At 45.1% G+C, this 20,240-nt stretch overlaps 2 protein-coding genes across 16 annotated transcripts in view; one reads left to right on the top strand and one right to left on the bottom strand.

The window, feature by feature from the left end:
* Positions 1-3,519: 3,519 nt before the first annotated feature.
* nyx (nyctalopin) lies at positions 3,520-10,191 on the top strand. The gene is made up of 4 exons (XM_034186725.1): positions 3,520-3,581; positions 7,033-7,319; positions 8,443-8,747; positions 9,291-10,191. Exons 1-4 carry the CDS (start codon positions 3,560-3,562, stop codon positions 10,102-10,104), a joined length of 1,428 nt encoding a protein of 475 aa, XP_034042616.1. The 5' UTR covers positions 3,520-3,559; the 3' UTR covers positions 10,105-10,191.
* A 2,085-nt stretch (positions 10,192-12,276) lies between these two features.
* caska (calcium/calmodulin-dependent serine protein kinase a) overlaps positions 12,277-20,240 on the bottom strand; it is a 221,200-nt gene continuing 213,236 nt past the window's right edge. For 8 of the 15 annotated variants that reach the window (XM_034187150.1, XM_034187156.1, XM_034187149.1 and 5 more), the window contains one exon: positions 12,277-14,698. In XM_034187150.1, the coding sequence (XP_034043041.1) occupies positions 14,522-14,698 (177 nt within the window). In that variant the 3' untranslated portion in view covers positions 12,277-14,521. The remainder of the gene's footprint in view (positions 14,699-20,240) is intronic. The other 7 variants (XM_034187155.1, XM_034187157.1, XM_034187158.1 and 4 more) reach the window with 1 other exon arrangement.

Genomic DNA, 20,240 nt, shown 5'->3' with positions numbered 1-20,240 from the left:
GTAAAAAAAAAAAAAAGTAGAAAAGGGGGTGTTCACAATAATAGTAGCATCTGCTGTTGACACTACAAACTCAAAACTATTATGTTCAAACTGCTTTTTTAGCAATCCTGTGAATTACTAAACTAGTATTTACACTCAACAAAAATATAAACGCAACACTTTTGGTTTTGCTCCCATTTTGTATGAGATGAACTGAAAGATCTAAAACTTTTTCCACATACACAATATCACCATTTCCCTCAAATATTGTTCACAAACCAGTCTAAATCTGTGATAGTGAGCACTTCTCCTTTGCTGAGATAATCCATCCCACCTCACAGGTGTGCCATACCAAGATGCTGATTAGACACCATGATTAGTGCACAGGTGTGCCTTAGACTGCCCACAATAAAAGGCCACTCTGAAAGGTGCAGTTTTATCACACAGCACAATGCTATAGATGTTGCAAGATTTGAGGGAGCGTGCAGTTGGCATGCTGACAGCAGGAATGTCAACCAGAGCTGTTGCTCGTGTATTGAATGTTCATTTCTCTACCATAAGCCGTCTCCAAAGGTGTTTCAGAGAATTTGGCAGTACATCCAACCAGCCTCACAACCGCAGACCACGTGTAACCACACCAGCCCAGGACCTCTACATCCAGCATGTTCACCTCCAAGATCGTCTGAGACCAGCCATTCTGACAGCTGCTGAAACAATCGGTTTGCATAACCAAAGAATTTCTGCACAAACTGTCAGAAACCGTCTCAGGGAAGCTCATCTGCATGCTCGTCGGGGTCTCGACCTGACTCCAGTTTGTCGTCGTAACCGACTTGAGTGGGCAAATGCTCACATTCGCTGGTGTTTGGCATGTTGGAGAGGTGTTCTCTTCATGGATGAATCCCGGTTCACACTGTTCAGGGCAGATGGCAGACAGCGTGTGTGGCGTCGTGTGGGTGAGCAGTTTTCTGATGTCAGTGTTGTGGATCGAGTGGCCCATGGTGGCGGTGGGGTTATGGTATGGGCAGGCGTCTGTTATGGACGAAGAACACAGGTGCATTTTATTGATGGCATTTTGAATGCACAGAGATACCGTGACAAGATCCTGAGGCCCATTGTTGTGCCATACATCCAAGAACATCACCTCATGTTGCAGCAGGATAATGCACGGCCCCATGTTGCAAGGATCTGTACACAATTCTTGGAAGCTGAAAATGTCCCAGTTCTTGCATAGCCGGAATACTCACCGGACATGTCACCCATTGAGCATGTTTGGGATGCTCTGGACCAGCGTATACGACAGCATGTACCAGTTCCTGCCAATATCCAGCAACTTCGCACAGCCATTGAAGAGGAGTGGACCAACATTCCACAGGCCACAATTGACAACCTGATCAACTCTATGCGAAGGAGATGTGTTGCACTGCATGAGGCAAATGGTGGTCACACCAGATACTGACTGGTATCCCCCCAATAAAACAAAACTGCACCTTTCAGAGTGGCCTTTTATTGTGGGCAGTCTAAGGCACACCTGTGCACTCATCATGGTGTCTAATCAGCATCTTGATATGGCACACCTGTGAGGTGGGATGGATTATCTCAGAAAAGGAGAAGTGCTCACTATCACAGATTTAGACTGGTTTGTGAACAATATTTGAGGGAAATGGTGATATTGTGTATGTGGAAAAAGTTTTAGATCTTTCAGTTCATATCATACAAAATGGGAGCAAAACCAAAAGTGTTGCGTTTATATTTTTGTTGAGTGTAGTTGTATAACCACAGTTTTTCATGATTTCTTCACATCTGCGAGGCGTTAATTTTGTTGGTTTGGAACCAAGATTTTGCTCGTTTACTAGTGTGCTTGGGGTCATTGTCTTGTTGAAACACTCATTTCAAGGGCATGTACTCTTCAGCATAAGGCAACATGACCTCTTCAAGTATTCTGACATATCCAAACTGATCCATGATACCTGGTATGTGATATATAGGCCCAACACCATAGTAGGAGAAACATGCCTATATCATGATGCTTGCACCACCATGCTTCACTGTCTTCACTGTGAAGTGTGGCTTGAATTCAGAGTTTGGGGGTCTTCTCACAAACTGTCTGCGGCCCTTGGACCCAAAAAGAACAGTTTTACTCTCATCAGTCCACAAAATATTCCTCCATTTCTCTTTAGGCCAGTTGATGTGTTCTTTGGCAAATTGTAACCTCTTCTGCACGTCTTTTATTTAACAGAGGGACTTTGCGGGGGATTCTTGCAAATAAATTAGCTTCACACTTACAGGTAACTCCAGACTGTCTTTGATCATCCTGGAGCTGATCAATGGGTGAGCCTTTGCCATTCTGGTTCTTCTTCTATCCATTTTGATTGTTGTTTTCCATTTTCTTCCATGCGTCTCTGTTTTTTTTTTTTGTCCATTTTAAAGCATTGGAGATCATTGTAGATGAACAGTCTATAATTTTTTGCACCTGCGTATAAGTTTTCCCCTCTCCAATCAACTTTTTAATCAAACTACACTGTTCTTCTGAACAATGTCTTGAACGTCCCATTTTCTTCAGGCTTTCAAAGAGAAAAGCATGTTCAACAGGTGCTGGCTTCATCCTTAAATAGGGGACACCTGATTCACACCTGTTTGTTCCACAAAACTGACAAACTCACTGACTTGACTAAATGCCACACTACTATTAGTGTGAACACCCCCTTTTCTACTTTTTTTTTTTTTTTACTAATAGCCCAATTTCATAGCCTTAAGAGTGTGCATATCATGAATGCTTGGTCTTGTTGGATTTGTGAGAATCTACTGAATCTACTGGTACCTTGTTTCCCATGTAACAATAAGAAATATACTCAAAACCTGGATTAATCTTTTTAGTCACATTGCACTACTATTATTCTGAACACTACTGTATATGCTAACTTTGTAGGAATTTTTCATGAATGTGTGATTATATCCTTGCATTTTTTCATGAATGTCCATCGTGGTTTTTCATAAACGTCTTGATGATGCCATTGTTCACCCCTCATGGGATTTCTTTTCTCCTTGTGAATCTGGCCTGGGGGGTATGAAAGAGCCAAGTTTAAGTAATGATCCAGGAGTATGAAACAGCCACCCCCCCGGTCTAATCCGGACAGTGGGTGTATCTTGGGATGTGACACCACAGTTAAATATGGAAAAAACAGGCATTTCAAGTGCAGACTTTAATCTCTAAAAGAATGAAATTGTGTACTGATCCCACCCGGGGAAGCTGCTTGTGAGGTCCTGGAGTCTTGTCCAGAAGTCGTAGACTCTCATCTGCTACACGGAATCCGGGCAGAAACTCGTGCCCAACGGGATTTGAGCCTACGTTGGACTTGCTGTGTCTGTTTGTAGAAAATTGGTTCTTTTCCGTTTATTTCTGAACATATCTTTAATTCTGTGCTTAAAGTTCACCAGAGCTGATAACTGGGACTGGAGCTTTGTTGTTGTCCACGTGTATCTGGTCCAGACTGTGACTCGTGAACGCTCCAGTTCATCAGCTGTTTCTGTCTCGTTACAGATCCCGTTAATCTGGGCATGTCCCAGATGAGCGTCCACAGTGATGAGTGCCGTCACTTTCTCTGGTCAGTATTTTTTTCTGTGTTTATCAGCACTCACCGACGTGTAGAAACATATTTATTTTTAAGCAAAACATTATTTAGATCTGATTGTGTTGAATCTCCACAAGTGAATCTGCAGAAAAGAACCAGAAATTTCAAGTTTTTTTTTTTTTTTTTTTTTTAACTGCACATCAGTGAAATGATGACAGCAGGGTGGTGTTGTGTGTGTGTGTGTGTGTGTGTGTGTGTGTAAAAGATACGTAACTCAAACGGCCGGTTGGATTTCCTTCAAATTTGGTGATGATATTACTCGGACACATATGTCGGGGTGATGAGCTGTTCAAGTACTTTGGTCAAAGGTCAAGGAAAATCTGGCCCAAAGAACACTATTTTTTTTCATATACAAGTTATGATTGAGATGTTTTGAGCCTGACCCCAAAAAAGTGGGGCCTGGTTCTCAGTCTTTCAAATTCTGAGAAACCAATGTTTCTTGAGAATGTATGAAGTTTTAACTTACTGGGTGCCATGTTGAGAAAAGCTGGTTTCTTTGAATGCCATAGATGGAGAACCAGGCTCTACTTTATCTGCGTCAGCCTCAAAACCTCTCAGTCGGCCCTCATATCTCAAGAACCAAGAAACCTAGAAGGATGTTCTGAAGTCTATATTGATCAGCAAAATAATTGGGGATAGATTGGATCCCACACTGTGGTTAACGTGTGTATTTAACTTGTACATTTCCGTACCTTGTGATTTGTAGAACACGCAGGTCTGAAGCTTCTCGTTTTTGTATTAAAACTTCGCCAGATGTGTTTAAAGGCCGTTATTCCGGTGAGGATGTTGGTGCTAACGTGACAGCAGTGACCTGAAATGACCTTTAATCATTGTGTGGACATCTGTCAGGAGACACGTGAGAAACTGAGGACAATTCAGGTTTGACATTTTTATCTACAGTCCTATCCATATGACCCCCCCCCCCCCCCAATAAATAAATAAAAATTCACATTTCTATCCAGACGATGAAAGACACTGTTCATATTGGTGGCTTATTCTGGAATATTAAAGACCCTTTTGGGTTTTTTGGTCCATATTTTATGATATTTTAGCCTAATGCTATAATGAAAAGATAAAAATAAATAAAGCAAAGGCCACTCAGAGCACCAACAGCCTTCTGTGTTTCTTGTGACTTTTCTTTTTTTTGTTTGTTTGTTTGTTTTTTGGTTTTTCAGTGTGAGGTTTTTTCCCCTTTGTTTTCTTCTCCATTATTCTTTGATCCTAATTGCAGATTTCTTTGTTGATGATCTTTGATCCTGAACTCTAACCTTTATTGCTGACCTTTGACTTGACCACTAATCTTTGGTCCTGATCTTACATCCAGATGGTTCTCCTTTGATCCTGACTGCTCTTCTTTGATCCTGATCGTTCATCCTAATTGTTCACCTTTAATCTGATCCTGACCACTCACTTTTGATCCATATCTTTGATCTCGACCACTGATTTTTGCTCTAAATCTTTAGTCCCAACCGCCCATCTTTGATCCTGACTGCCCATCCTTGATCTGATCTTACATCCTGATTGTTCACCTTTGATCCTGATCACCCATCTTTGAGCCAATCTTACATCCTTATTGTTCACCTTTGATCCTGACTGCTAATCTTTGATCCTGATCTTACAACCTAATTGTTAATATATGATCTTGATTTTACATACTGATTGAATGTTGACCTTTGATTCTGACAACTTATTTTTGATCTTTGAACCTCACCAATGAAGTTACATTTTCATTGGTTTGTATGTATGACTCTTTGATCCTGGAATAAGGATGAAATGCATCAGGACCAAGGGGCAGATTGACTGATCAATGAAATAATGTTATCTTGATTACAAGATAAAATTATTAATCAGGATCAGAGACCAAAGGTAGGCTCAGGATCAAACCTCAAAGATCCCTCCTTTGATCTGGAATGATATTGGGGCGGTAACTAGGATAGCTTTTAGATCTGAGTCATGGGAGAATTGTGTTGTTTTGGCCATTACCATGGAAACAATTCATGATCAAAGTATGTTATTGGAGCATATTGATGAAAGTAACTTGTAAACAATTTGGCTTCAAAATTAAAACCATGTAGACGTGCATGTGAGTGTGTGTGTGAGCCATTGAAGTATCTGAGTCACTGAAGTTTGCTCAAATTTTCAAAAACAGTGATGAAATGTGAAGTTTTGAAACACAGGATTTTATTTTTATTATATTAAAGTTCTGTTTTTGTTGTGCGATTTTCTTCCCTGAGGTAAAGTCGGGTTTGGGTTGGCGAGTAGTAACCACCTGGGCAGATGCTGTTGAACTGTAGTTAGTTTATAGAGCCATATGCAACCGGCCTTCCAGTAGGTAGACCTGGGTTCGAATCAAGGTCATGAAATCTGTCTGTGTCCTTGGACAAGTGATTTAATCTGCATCGTCTCAGTCCACCCAGTTGAAAAAATGTGTACAGACCTCAGCTGGGGAAGTACGAGTAAATGTGAGGCATCATTGTAAAGCACTATAGAAATGGAGTCGTTGCCCTTAGTTCCTCAGAGTGAGGCGCTTGTGCTCTAACAAGTCCTGTTTCAGTTTGTCTTGTGATCTTAAACAGAAGGATTTTCTATGTTTCCAATTTTACACACACACACACACACACACACACACACACACACACACACACACACACACACACACACACACACACACACACACACACACACACACACACACACACACACACAGTTTGTCCCCGACTTTAACTGTGGAAAAGTGGCCGTGGTGGCGCTGCGCGATGCAGCATTTATCCACAGATTGATTGATCAAACTAAAAGGCAGCACCGAAGTCGAGTGAACGTGAATTGTATAAATCTGCGGTACAAACGGTGCCTATTCTTAATCACACTGTCATTTCAGAAGCAGTTGAGCTGTCAAACATCAAATCATCCCTCAGCGGAAACCGTTTCATCTAAAAACAGGAACTGTGTGCAAACTGGAGAAAGTGTTTGAGACTCCGGAGATCAAATCATCACTAAAACCATTTTTTGGGCATTTTCAGCCTCTATTTGACAAAAACATGCAGCATACAGTAGACTTGCCCACTCGCGATTCGAACCTGGACATGTGGCATGCACCGGAACCTCTCCTCCACAAGCGCCCCTTTAAGACATCTCTTACTGTTCCACAGCACAGCCGCGTGGACTTATGGGTGTAGAAACAACTCAGACTCACGAGTCTCTGCAAGCACAAATCCACTCGGCAGCACATCTGCCGGTGACGGAACACCAGCCTTGGTCGGGGAAGTGACTTGTGATGGACTGACGTCCATTCCAGGTGGAGTTGTAGGACACGTACCTGTGGGCCTTGGGGCCTATTCGAGACTTACTTGTTCTCCTACCAACCTTCAAACGTTCAGTCCTGACTGCAGTGTTGTTTTGTGGTCTTTGGTTCTGTCTCCTCCAGTGTCTGTGCTGTGCCTGCTGCCTCAGGCAGTTCTGGCTCGTTGGGCCTGTGTCCGGGCCTGTCCACCGTCCTGCTCCTGCACTCAGGAGAAGAGCTGCAGTGTCCTGTGTGATCGCGCTGGTCTTACCGAGCTGCCCAAAGAGTTTCCCTGTGAGGCGTCCTCCATCAACCTGGACAAGAACCAGCTCAAGTTCCTGTCAGAAAGGGCCTTTGGTACACTGCCGTCTCTCAGGTCTCTGTCCCTGGACCACAACAACATCTCCTTCATTACCCCGGGAGCCTTTAAGGTCAGATCACCGACATTCCAGCCAAAATTCCACAGCGTATAAACACGTGTATTGAATTTAGATGCATACGAGGTCTGTCCATAAAGTATTGTACCTTTTTATTTTTTTCAAAAACTATATGGATTTCATTCATATGTTTTTACGTCAGACATGCTTGAACCCTCGTGCGCATGCGTGAGTTTTTCCACGCCTGTCGGTGATGTCATTCGCCTGTGAGCACGCCTTGTGGAAGGAGTGGTCCCGCCCCCTCGTCAGATTTTCATTGTCTGGAAATGGCGGAATGAAAAGGACTTTTTTTCCATCAGAATTTTTTCAGAAGCTGTTAGAGACTGGCACCTAGAAACCATTCGAAAAATTTATCTGGCTTTCAGTGAAAATTTTACGGGCTTCACAGAGAATAAGGACTTTAACTACAGCTTTAAGGACCCCTTTAAGGACGGTCGGTGCGCCGCGCTGCGAGCTGCGACGATGCGGCACAAACCACTGGATCATTTCTAAGCTGATGGCTCTGTGGATACGAGACCGTCATGTGCTCTTTCTCTGGTTATCACAAGACCTGGACTATCAGCCATTTTCCAGCAGATTTCACTTTTAACAAGAGATTTTGTCATGGAAAGCCGCGCGGAGGCTTCGCGTGTCACGACCGATTCGCTGATGAAGCGAGACAAAGGAACACCTCTGTTTCGGAGTGTTAGAGGACAAGTTGGGACATGTCCAGCTCTCCACAAGTTCTTTTATACTCACTCGACTGGTACTGCACTGAAAGCAGAGATAGACATGTCCCAACTTGTCCTCTAACACTCCGAAACGGAGGTGTTCCTTTGTGTTCTGATGGAAAAAAGTCCTTTTCATTCCGCCATTTCCAGACAATGAAAATCCGACGAGGGGGCGGGACCACTCCTCCCACAAGGCGTGCTCACAGGCGAATGACGTCACCGACAGGCGTGGAAAAACTCACACATGCGCACGAGGGTTCAAGCATGTCTGACGTAAAAACATATGAATGAAATCCATATAGTTTTAAAAAAAAATAAAAAGGACCGTTAATTTATGGACAGACCACGTATATTTTATATACACGTCTCATAGACGTTAAACGCTCCACTGACCTTCTGTCCTGCAGGGTCTGCCCAACCTGGTGGAGCTGAAATTGGCTCACAACGAATACATCAGCTACCTTCACACACGCACCTTCACGGGGTTGAAGAAGCTGGTGCGCCTTGACCTGTCAGACTGCCGACTCTTCACCATCCCAGACCGGCTCTTCGTCGAGCAAATCGCACTGAAAGAACTCATCTGCTTCCAAAACTACTTCCGCAGAATCCCTGGAACCATCCGAGGCATGGAGAACTTGACACACCTGTACCTGGAGAAGAACAAAATCGAGGCGGTGGCCTACAACTCCCTACTGGGCCTGAACAGCCTCAGGTGAGTCCACGTTGATCTGAGCTATTTTGGGTGACTCAAGGACTAAGTCATTTGGAATCCAATGATGAGGAGGTCATGAAGGTTTAATTCATAGATTGTCTTCTATTTATGCGGGTCTGGGTGGCAGTGGCAGCAGACCAAGCAGCTCATCTCACACTTCCCTATCCTCAGACAAGTCTTCCAACTCTACCTGAAGGATCATGAGGCATTCCCAAACCATCTGGGAGAAATGTACCCTCCAGGATATCCTGGGTCTTCCCCGGTGCCTCCTCCCAGTTGGACGTGCCTAGAAGTCCTCACTATAGATGCCCAAAGCACCTCAGCTGACTCCTTTAGAACTTATCACCTTGTCCCTGAGTGTAAACCCAAATTCCAGACGGAAGAACCTCATTTCTTCCACTTTTATCTGTGACTGTGTTCTTTCAGACGTTACCCAAAGCTCATCTAGGTTGTGAAGATGTTTTGCGTCATCCACATCTCCTCTTCTAAAATCCTCACCCTAATGAAGTCCTCAGTTTAAGCTTCAAAACTTTGTTGTTGCAGGTATCTGAACCTTCAAGAGAACAACATCAATGTGATCCACAACCAGGCCTTCCAAGACCTCGTGCACTTGGAGAACTTCTACCTTAATGACAACCTGCTGTCCTTCTTGCCCCAGATCACCTTCAAAGGCCTCAACCGCCTCAAGATGCTGAACCTGGGAGGAAATCGGTTGACAAATGTGTCCAGAACCTGGTTTGGTGACCTCTTGGAGCTAGAGGTCTTGTACCTGGACCGGAACCAGCTGGTGTACATTGAGGATGGTTCCTTTGAGAACCTGACCAGCCTAATCACGCTCCATCTGAACAGTAACAACCTCACCACCCTTCCTTTCCCTGTTTTCCAGCCCATTTATTTCCTGGGACGCCTCTTCCTCTTCAGAAACCCCTGGGAGTGCGACTGTGCCCTCGAGTGGCTGAAGGAGTGGATGGAAAACTACAACCTGGTGCGGGACATCCCCTGTGCCTCACCTTCATCGGTGGCAGGTCTGGATCTCAGCAAAGTGGTCTTCGCTAGGGTGAACGGGACCTGTGTGGACCCCGCGGAGCTGAACATGACCACGGCGTCGCTGCAGGTCGTCTCCACCACAGAGAACAGATTCAAGAGCCTGATCTCCAAACTGCTGCAGCAGGAGCTCCGGGAAGAGCTCGGGAACAGGACCGAGAGCCTCCGCAACTCAACGCTGCTGCAACCGGACGACTGGCAGCTCTCAACGGGGGTCCGAGGGCAGGAAGCGCCGCTCCGCCAGTCACTTCTCTGCATTCTTCTCCTCTTCAGTTTGATCAGCCAATCAGAAATGGGCATCTGTGTTTCGTGAGTGATGAAAGCAGGAGCTCCGCTTGCCAAAATCAGGTTTTTTTTTAGTTTGTGATTGCGGTGAACGTCATGTCACAGCAGGATTCTTTTTCATGAACCCTTTTGTTGCATAATGTACAATTAAAAAACAAAAATCGTGTTTATAACATGATATATTCTTCAGAGTGTCTTCTGTATTTCAGTTCACATGTGAGGTTACAGGCGGGAACAGTGAATTTATCTCCCAAACAGATGGCCATTATTCTTCTTTGTGCATGAAGCTCAGCGGCGCCACCTTTGTGTGGTGTGATGGAGAGACATTTTCCTCCCATGGATGGTTGGTGAAGCGATTTGCTTTGAACCAAGTGCCGGTAAAACAGAGATCTAAAACTTTGAGTAATGGACTCCAAAAACAAGACGTGCTCCCTAAATGAGGACAAAACGTAATTGAGGTTAGAACCTAATTAGGCTCTTGTGAGATTCCCCCAGTGATCGGCCTTTTTCCGCAAACAGGAACTAGGAACCAAACACCAAATTTTGACCATTTCCGCCAAAACTAAACCGGTTTTTAACCTGAGAAGTTGATTCACAAATGAAACGTAAAAATAGCAGTTTTTTGTTGTTTTTTCATGCACAAACTCTGACCTCCGAGTTTGCCAGACAACAGTTGGAAGAAGTGAACAGAACCAGCTCAAGGTCTGACTTCTTAACAGAAATGATGGAAAACACTCCTCCGGTTTAGGGATGTGCCACTTCCTACTCACTGCTTGCAGGAAAATAAAGAATAACATCCAAGTTTTCCAACTGATGTTCATAAATCGGCATCGCAACCTGAAATGCAGGAATAATAAACTGGCGTAATCTAGTTTGTTCTTGTCGCTGCAACAAGAGGAAAACCATGAAATTTAAATACTTTGGAGGACGTGCACTCCAGCAGTGTGTGGCTGCTGCTCTCATGGCCGGCGGTGGTGGAACTTTACATCAAACTCACTGATAAAAGAAAATCTGACGTACATCCGCTGCATACCGCCAACATTTGAACACGGTATCAAAGCCTTTTAAATGTCTTTTTTCCTGGATTTTCATATTTAAAGGCAGAATAGAGCTGCTTTAATCTCGCCTGGCCATTAACAGAGTTACAACAACAAGCAGAAGACAAACTAAAAGCCTTAATTGTGATTCATCATGTGTCACCTGCTGGCTGCATTTTAAAGTTTTTTTTAAATTTAATTAAATTCATTAATTTATTTTTAACGGATCTGAACCAACCCGGGGCATCTGAGAACAATACAGCTTGTGAATTCCCCATCCTTGATTTTTTAAAAAACCATTCCTTCTCCTTTAAATTTGAGCTTTATCAAAGAGGCAAAAGACTTTAGGTGATATAAGGGCGGAGTTATGACATCAGTGACTTTTGGTTACAATTAAAAACAAGAGTGCTCTGAATGCTGGCATATGCTGCTTTGGTACATTCTGATAACATTTCACAGTCTGTGAGGAGCTGATTTCAGAATGCAGATGCCAACTTATGAACCCGAGTTTAGTGCCTGAAGTTTTTTGAAACAAAACGTGTTTGACTTTGTGGTTAAATAAATCCCATCGGGGTTCAAACGTAACACTATTTGGAAAACTCTCCTCATTGTTTGTATAAAATCTATTTTTTTGTAACGTAATCAGATATCAGAATAAAACCAGGGACTCCAGGTTCATGTTTTCAACACATAAAAGCAAATATATTTAAAAAAAACTTCATCATACTGAAGAATCATTTCAGAGTCATTTACAGTCTCATGTTCATGTACATGTTATTCAGGTGCACAAACCGCCACCCCTTACTCGCACAGCGCCGCCTCTCCGCTTAAAGACTCATAACACTTTTAGACATCAAACGCCTGAAATGACAAATGAGGAAAACAGTGAAATTCTTCCCCCGTTTTTTTATATGTGATTTAAAAAATGTAGACTTTGATTTTTTTCCCCTTTTTTGTTTGTTTTTTTATATGAACACTTTTCACGACATGGTCAATATTTAGAAATCTGCACTTTAGAAATGTCACCCAGAATGCGAGGGATGTGCACAGGCGTCACATCGACATCCGGACGTCCTTCTCTTGCTTCCCCTGGTAGAGTTCGTCAGCTGGAATGTGTTTTTTTTTTTTTTTTCTTACTTTTTTTTTGTCTTTTCTCTTGTGAAGGTTTTTGGTGGGAAACATGAGGGAACACTGACTGACTCACAGCATGGAAACTTGCAAACGTCCACATGCATGTACCGCATTCAAACCTCTGGAGCGTCATTTAGAAGAGACAGTACCTGATAAGACGGCGTGTGCGCGGTGGAAAAAAATCATACTAGCAAATACACATGATGCAATGTGGATCCTGCGCTTGTCTTTTTTTCCTGATGCACTTTGTGAAAATTGTACAAAACTAAAGTGTGGTTTATTGTGCAGCTGTCGATGGTACGAGCAGAACCAAAATCTTAGGAGAAAAGATGGCGCTCCAAACCTTGGTACACATTAAGGGCTCGCGGGTTTTGCTCTTGTAGGAAGAACAACGGGGCCTGAAAGCAACAAATGAGGAGATGAGGTGCTTCAACAGCAGCACTTTGGGGTGAAAAAAAAAAACTACTTCTGAAGAGGAACCGGGTCTGTGACTGCTGGCTAGACTTATCAGTAGGTGGCAGCGATGCACTGCGGCGCCTGACTGTATGTCACAGGATCGGTGCTGTGACCATTAATTATAGTAAAAATATTGTGATGTCAGCACTGCTTAAAACAAACGACAACGAACTGACTACAGACCACAGTCATGGAAGATGGACACAAAGTGTTGGGCCTGTGACACGACGACAGCTACGTCATATTTGTTGGAGTGAGATTCACTTCCATCCCAAAATTCAAACTACAGTAGTAAAATTTTATGTACATATGTTCCAGAGTACAAGTCACATTCTTATTACATTTTTTTTTACTAATTTGGGAGGTCCTACCAGCATGATTTATGCATTAAAAAAAACATGTTTATTGTTATTAATAGCGACTATATTAAATATTTATGTGGGTCTTTCACAGCAATCAAAGCACTAAACAAAATAAACTTAAATGCACAAAAATCCCAAATTAAAGAGCTGATTAAATCAAATGGACTCTCATTTTCATTGTTGTTGTATTTCAAAGGCAGTTTGTTAGCAATCTGTGTCCATCTGATGATTTCATTTGTCCAAACTGCATCAAATAACCTCCAGTATGTTATCACACATTGATTTGTTCATGTGGCTAATTTCTGGGAATTTAAAACTCATGTTAAGTAACTGTACAGGCTGTGGTGTGCACACGTGTTACACATACTGTAGTTCTTGTCTGTTGTTAAACTCGCACCGAGGGAAACACGGCTTTACAAAGTGAGTTCCACATACAGAAAATGGGTACAACTTATACTCCGGAAAATACGATAAACTGTAACCACGCTGTATCCTTCTATATTTTGACCAAAATAACTTCCATAGTCCTTCGTAAAATGGGAACTGCCCACCTGTAGGATGTTTGTATGACATTAAAGGCAGACGTCTGAGATGTTTGGTCCTCTTCATGTTGACGGGATAAATGTTCCTGCGTACTTTATGTGAGCGCCACCTAGCCTCTGATGATGCACCTGCACTTGGTGTGTGTGTGTGTGAAAGGACCTCGTTGCCATCGTTATCGGATGTCAGCATTGTTTTCGACTGAGATCAAAATGTCTTGCTTGTACTTGCACAGAAAATGTGGAAACGAAAAGAAAAATCTCGTCGCCCAGTAATGGCGCCATGCAAGAAACAAAACAAAAATCACAGCTGGAATGTTTTCAGGTTTATCAAATGAGCTTCACTCCATGTTTTTTTTTTACATCACGACAAAGAGCATCTTAAGTCCTGCAGCTCAGCGTACCGTTATGTCTCAGGGCGTTCAGAATCATTTGGCTCCGCTCCCAAGCTTGCGCAGTGAAGCAGAAGTCACGACATGAATGTGATTGATGGCTGGAGACGCTGCAGTGTTTGTGTGCTTTTATTTCGGTCCGCTGAACGACGGAAAATCCACCCATGGCGATGTTTAGTTTGAAGACGTCGGCGCCGGGGGAGGACGCAGTACTGTCTCTTTAAAACAAACATCTACAAAAATGTCGCCTCCTAGATAGTACAGACAGGACAATATTCATTTACTTTGTTTTACACAACACTACGACGTGGTCCTCTGTAAGGGCAAGAGTCTGATTGGCTGCTGCAGGCGTCTGTGCGGCGGTCCGGAGGGATTTCGTTTGGACGCTGCGGCTGCCATCAGCGCACGCTGAGGGTGTGTGCTCCGTCACGTGCAGTGTAGCTGTATTTCCTGTTAAACTTTTTTTTTTGAACAGGGAATGATGGGAGTTTGTATGTGGGAGCAGGAGGAGGAGGCCAGAGGAGGAGGTCAGTAGACCCAGGAGACGGGGACCCACTGGCTGCTGGTGGACACCAGGTCCACCGCCTCCTCCAGGTGCCTGATGGTTTCGTCGATCTCGTTGTTGATGAGCGTCTGGTCAAAGTAGTGGGTGTAAGTTTTCTGCAGGATCTCCGACTCCTTCTGCAGCCGCTGGAGAGACTCGTCCTGTGAGAGACCAGGAGGAGGAGGAGCAGAGATGATGAGGGGGCGGGGCCAGTGTCAGGATCAAAGTCAGCGATTTATTTTACTGTGAAAGTTGTACTTTGAATTAAAAGTTTTTTGTGAGCATGATCAGTATTATACATGTGGAAAAACAGATTATGATCAGAGGAAGGAGGTGAATGGCTGATTTAAAAAGGGGCGTGGCTAACCACTACAACCACACTAATCTAAAAAAAACGAGCTGCTAACATCCAAAAAAGGATCAATTCAGCCAAATCACAAAAGACAGTTTTACATTCGTGGTGGTTTTATTTTTGAGATTTTCACTGCACACAAATATGACCCAAAAATTTTTTAACTGCTTAAAAACCAAACAGGCACCCTGTGGGGGGTGCTCCGGGAGTACGGGGTCCGGGGTCCTTTGCTAAGGGCTATCCGGTCCCTGTACGACCGCAGCAGGAGCTTGGTTCGCATTGCCGGTAGTAAGTCAAACCTGTTTCCATTGCACGTTGGCCTCCGCCAGGGTTGCCCTTTGTCACCGGTTCTGTTCATTATTTTTATGAACAGAATTTCTAGGCGCAGCCAGGGTGTAGAGGGGGTCTGGTTTTGGAACCACAGAATCTCGTCTCTGCTGTTTGCGGACGATGTGGTTCTGTTGGCTTCGTCAAATCAGGACCTTCAGCGTGCACTGGGGTGGTTTGCAGCCGAGTGTGAAGCGTCCAGAATGAAAATCAGCACCTCCAAATCCGAGGCCATGGTTCTCGAACGGAAAAAAGTGCTTTGCCCTCTTCAGGTCGGTGGAGTGTCCTTGCCTCAAGTGGAGGAGTTTAAGTATCTCGGGGTCTTGTTCACGAGTGAGGGACGGATGGAGCGTGAGATCGATAGACGGATCGGTGCAGCATCTGCAGTGATGCGGTCGCTGTATCGTACCGTTGTGGTGAAGACAGAGCTGAGTAGGGGGGCAAAGCTCTCAATTTACCGATTGATCTACATTCCGATTCTCACCTATGGTCATGAGATTTGGCTCATGACCGAAAGAACGAGATCGCGAGTACAAGCGGCTGAGATGAGTTTCCTCCGCAGGGTGGCTGGGCGCTCCCTTAGAGATAGGGTGAGGAGCTCGGTCACTCGGGAGGAGCTCGTAGTCGAGCCGCTGCTCCTCCACATCGAAAGGAGTCAGTTGAGGTGGCTTGGGCATCTTTTCCGGATGCCCCCTGGACGCCTCGCTGGAGAGGTGTTCCGGGCACGTCCCATTGGGAGGAGGCCCTGGGGAAGACCCAGGACACGCTGGAGGGACTACATCTCTCGGCTGGCTTGGGTACGCCTTGGGGTTCCCCCGGAGGAGCTGGGGGTGTGTGTGTGTGGATCAGGAGGTCTGGGCGGCTTTGCTTGAGCTGCTGCCCCCACGACCCGACTCCAGATAAAGCGGAAGAAAATGGATAGATGGATGGAAAAACCAAACAAACAAAACAACAAAAATGTAATTACAAATAAAACTTTGAGACTAATTTGTCAGAAATAAGAAATGAGACTAATTTGTCAAATGTGGTACAATTACAAACAAATAAGTTGTCACTTTACATTTTTTTCCTGCCAGAAGTAACTTTTTATCTCCAGAGATATAATCTCCACCCAGTCCTGGGTCTTCCCCGAGGTCTCCTCCCAGGTGGACGTGCCTGGAACACCTCCATAGGGAGGCGCCCAGGAGGCATCCTTACCAGATGTCCGAACCACCTCAACTGGCTCCTTTCAATGCGAAGGAGCAGCGACTCAACTCCGAGCTCCCCACGGATGACTGAGCTTCTCATCTTATCTCTAAGGGAGACACCAGCCACCCTCCTGAGGAAACCAATTTTGGCCATTTGTACCCACAATCTCATTCTTTCGGTCATGACCCAACTCTCATGACCATAGGTGAGAGTAGGAATGAAGATTGACCAGTAGATTGAGAGCTTCGCCTTTTTGCTCAGCTCCCTTTTTGTCACAATAGTACAGCAGTGCAAATGCAATACCGCCCCTGCTGCACCAGTTCTCCAGCCAATCTCACGCTCCATTGTCCCCTCGCTCGTGAACAAGACCCCGAGGGACTTGAACTCCTTCACTTGGGGCAAGGTCTTATTCCCTACCCAAAGTAGGCAATCCATCGGTTTCCTGCTGAGAACCATGGCCTCAGATTTAGAGGTGCTGATCCTAAACCCAGCAGCTTCACACTCGGCTGTGAACCGATCCAGTGAGTGTTGGAGGTCATGAAGCTGATGAAGGCAACAGGACCACCAAAAAGCAGTGACGAGACCCTGAGCCCACCAAACTGGAAACACTCCTCCCCCCAACTACGCCTCGATATCCTGTCCGTGAATATCACAAACAGGATTGGTGACAAGGTGCAGCCCTGACGGAGGCCAACCCCCACCGGAAACCAATCCGAATTACTGCCGAGCACCCGAATACAGCTCTTGCTTTGTGAGTACAGAGATTGGATGGCCCTGAGAAGGGACCCCATCATTCCATACTCCCATGGCACCTCCCACAGTATCTCCCGGGGTACCCAATCATACAAGTCCACAAAACACATGTAGACTGGATGGGCATACTCCCAGGCACCCTCCAGAATCCTTGTGAGAGTGAAGAGCTGGTTGGTTGTCCATGGCTAGGACGGAACCCACATTGTTCCTCTTCAATCAGAGGTTTGACTATCAGCCAAACCCTCCTTTCCAGCACCCTGGAGTAGATTTTACCAGGGAAGCTGAGTAGTGTGATGCCCCTGTAGTTGTCACACATTCTCTGGTCCCCCCTTTTTTTAATATGGGGACCACCATCCCAGTTTGCCACTCCTTAGGCACTGTCCCAGACCTCAATGCAGTGTTGAAGAGACGTCTCATCCAAGACAATCCCTCCACATCCAGAGCCTTCAGCATTTCCTTCAGCATTTCTGGATGGCTCTCATCAACCCCCGGGGCCTTGCCACTGTGGGTTGTTTGACTACCTCAGTAACTTCCACAAGGGAAATTGATGATGATCCTCCGTCAGCTTCCAGCTCTGCCGCTATAGAGGATGCTCCGGTCTGAGGCAGGAGTTCTTCAAAGTGTTCCTTCCAGCGGCGGATTACATCCTCAGCTGAGGTCAACAGAGTCCTTACTGTAGACAGCTTGGATGGTTCCCCGTTTTCCCCTCCTGAGGTGCCTCACGGTCTGCCAGAAGCACCTTGGTGCCGACCGAAAGTCCTCCATGGTTGCTCCAAACTTCTCCCACACCCGCTGCTTTGCCTCCCCCACAGCAGAGGCTGCTGCCCTTCAGGCCTGTCAGTATCTTGCATTTGCCTCTGAAGTCTTCCGAGACTACACCGGAAGGACTCTTTCAGTCGGACGGTTTTCCTGACCACCGGTGTCCACCACAGCATTTGAGGAATGCCACCCCTTGAAGCACCTAAGACCTTCAGGCCACAGCTCCCCACTGCAGCTTCAACAATGGAAGCTTTGAATATTGCCAATTCTGGTTCAATGCTCCCAACCTCCACAGGGATGCTCAAAAAGCTCTGCTGAAGGTGTGAATTGAAGATCTGTCCAGATGTTCCCAGTTTACCCACACTATCCATTTGGGTTTACCAGGTCTGTCCAAAGTCCTCCCCCACCCCCTGATCCAAATCACCACCAGATGGTGATCAGTTGACAGCTCTGCCCCTCTCTTCACCCGAGTATCCAGAACTGAACATGCGGCCTCAGATCAGATGACACGATCACAAAATTGATCATCGATCTTCGGCCTAGGGTGCTCTGGTACCATGTACACTTATGAACATCCTTATGTTTGAACATGGTGTTTGTTATAGACAGTCCGTGACTAGCACAGAAGTCCAATAACAAATGACCCTTTGGGTTTAGATCAGGGAGGCCGTTCCTCCCAATTACGCCTCTCCATGTGTGTCTGTCACTGACCATGTGTGCACTGAATTCCCCCAACAAAACAATGGAGTCCCCCACTGGAGCCCCATACAGGACTCCATTCAGGGACTCCAAGAAGGCCGAATATTCCAAACTGCTGTTCGGTGCATACGCACAAACAACAGCCAAAGGTTTCCCACCGGTCAACCGAAGGCGCAGGGAGGTGACCCTCTCATGTATTGGCGTAAACTCCAATGTAGCGATGCTCAGCCGGGGACTCGTCAGAATCCCCACACCCTCCTGGTGCCTCACACCCTGGGCAACTCCAGAGAAGAATAAGGTCTAACCCTATCAAGGAGAGTGGTTCTGGAGCTGAGGCTGTGCATGGAGGCGAGGCCCACCAGATCTAACTGGTATCGCTCCACCTCCTGCACAAGTTCCGGCTCCTTCCCCCACAATGAGGTGACACGTCACACCCCCAGAGCCAGCCCCTGACACCAGGATTTGGTCCACCGAGGCCCTCAACCTTCACTGCCACCCATGGGACAGCGCACCTGACACCAGCAGTTCCCCTGCAGGTGTTGAGCTCACAGGGTGGAGATGGAAGGTCCACGCTGCCTTTTCAAGCTGTGCCCGACTGGACTCTGTGGCAAGCCCAGCCACCAGGCATTAGCTGACGGGCCCTACATCCAGGCCTGGCACTAGACGGGGGCCCCGCAATTCCTCTGGGCCGGTCACATGTCATCTGCCTTGTTCTGTCATAGTGTTAAGAAAAATCTTGAAAAACTGGAAAAATCCCTTTCCTTTAACACTGAACGAATTTTCAGTAATTCATAATCTGTCCAAAAGTTTGAATTTCTTTCATTCTTTCCAGTCACAGATTGACAGCAATGAAAATGAAGCTGGGAAGTCACTGGCGCATTGAGGTGTTTCAGCTTAAAAAATGTAATTTTTTATGAAGTTGAATTTTGGGCCTCAAGAAATTGACCCTTCTAGAGGCCCTAGGGAAAAAAGACAAAACAAAAACCATTTGGTTTAGGGACTAAACTACTCATAAACCTTCCACCAAAAATCAGGCAAATCTGAGGGTGTCATGTCTCACTCTCTAATAGTAATCTGCCTGAAGCTCTTGGCATTTGTAAGGACATAAGTGTGTACGTGCACATGCACACGTCTCATTTCTACACACTGTGTTTCTGCTTCAGAACAGATTGGACAGAGCGGACATGGGGACAGAGTGGACACAGTGGACAGATCAGCCGTTTCTTGCATTTAACTTTTTATAAAAAAAACATATATATTATTTTTGCATTTAACACACTGAGTAATGAAATGTGATAAAAAAATAAAAAAAAAAGATCAAAATATGGCAGCCTTAAAAACAAAAATCAGTAACCTGAAAATGTTGTGGCTTTAATGATGGATATGAGGTGTGTGTGTGTGTGTGTAAACAAGAACAGAAAAAATTTTAATATTTGAACAAAGCTTAATTAAAATCATTCACTTTTAGTGTGTGAAGGTAAAAATCTCAAAGAGAAGTTAAAGTGTTTATCTTCTAATTTGGGAGATCTGAACCTTTTAGCTTGTGACACAGAAACACACAATGACGTCAGCACTGCGCTGGCGCGTCGTACTTACGGGAAGCATTCGACACCACCTGGGAATCT

The sequence above is a fragment of the Thalassophryne amazonica genome, chromosome 14, assembly GCF_902500255.1.
Source record: "Thalassophryne amazonica chromosome 14, fThaAma1.1, whole genome shotgun sequence".
Taxonomy (NCBI): domain Eukaryota; kingdom Metazoa; phylum Chordata; class Actinopteri; order Batrachoidiformes; family Batrachoididae; genus Thalassophryne; species Thalassophryne amazonica.
The sequence above is the reverse complement of the archived record's forward strand: the minus strand, read 5'-3'. Positions and strand labels throughout refer to the sequence as shown.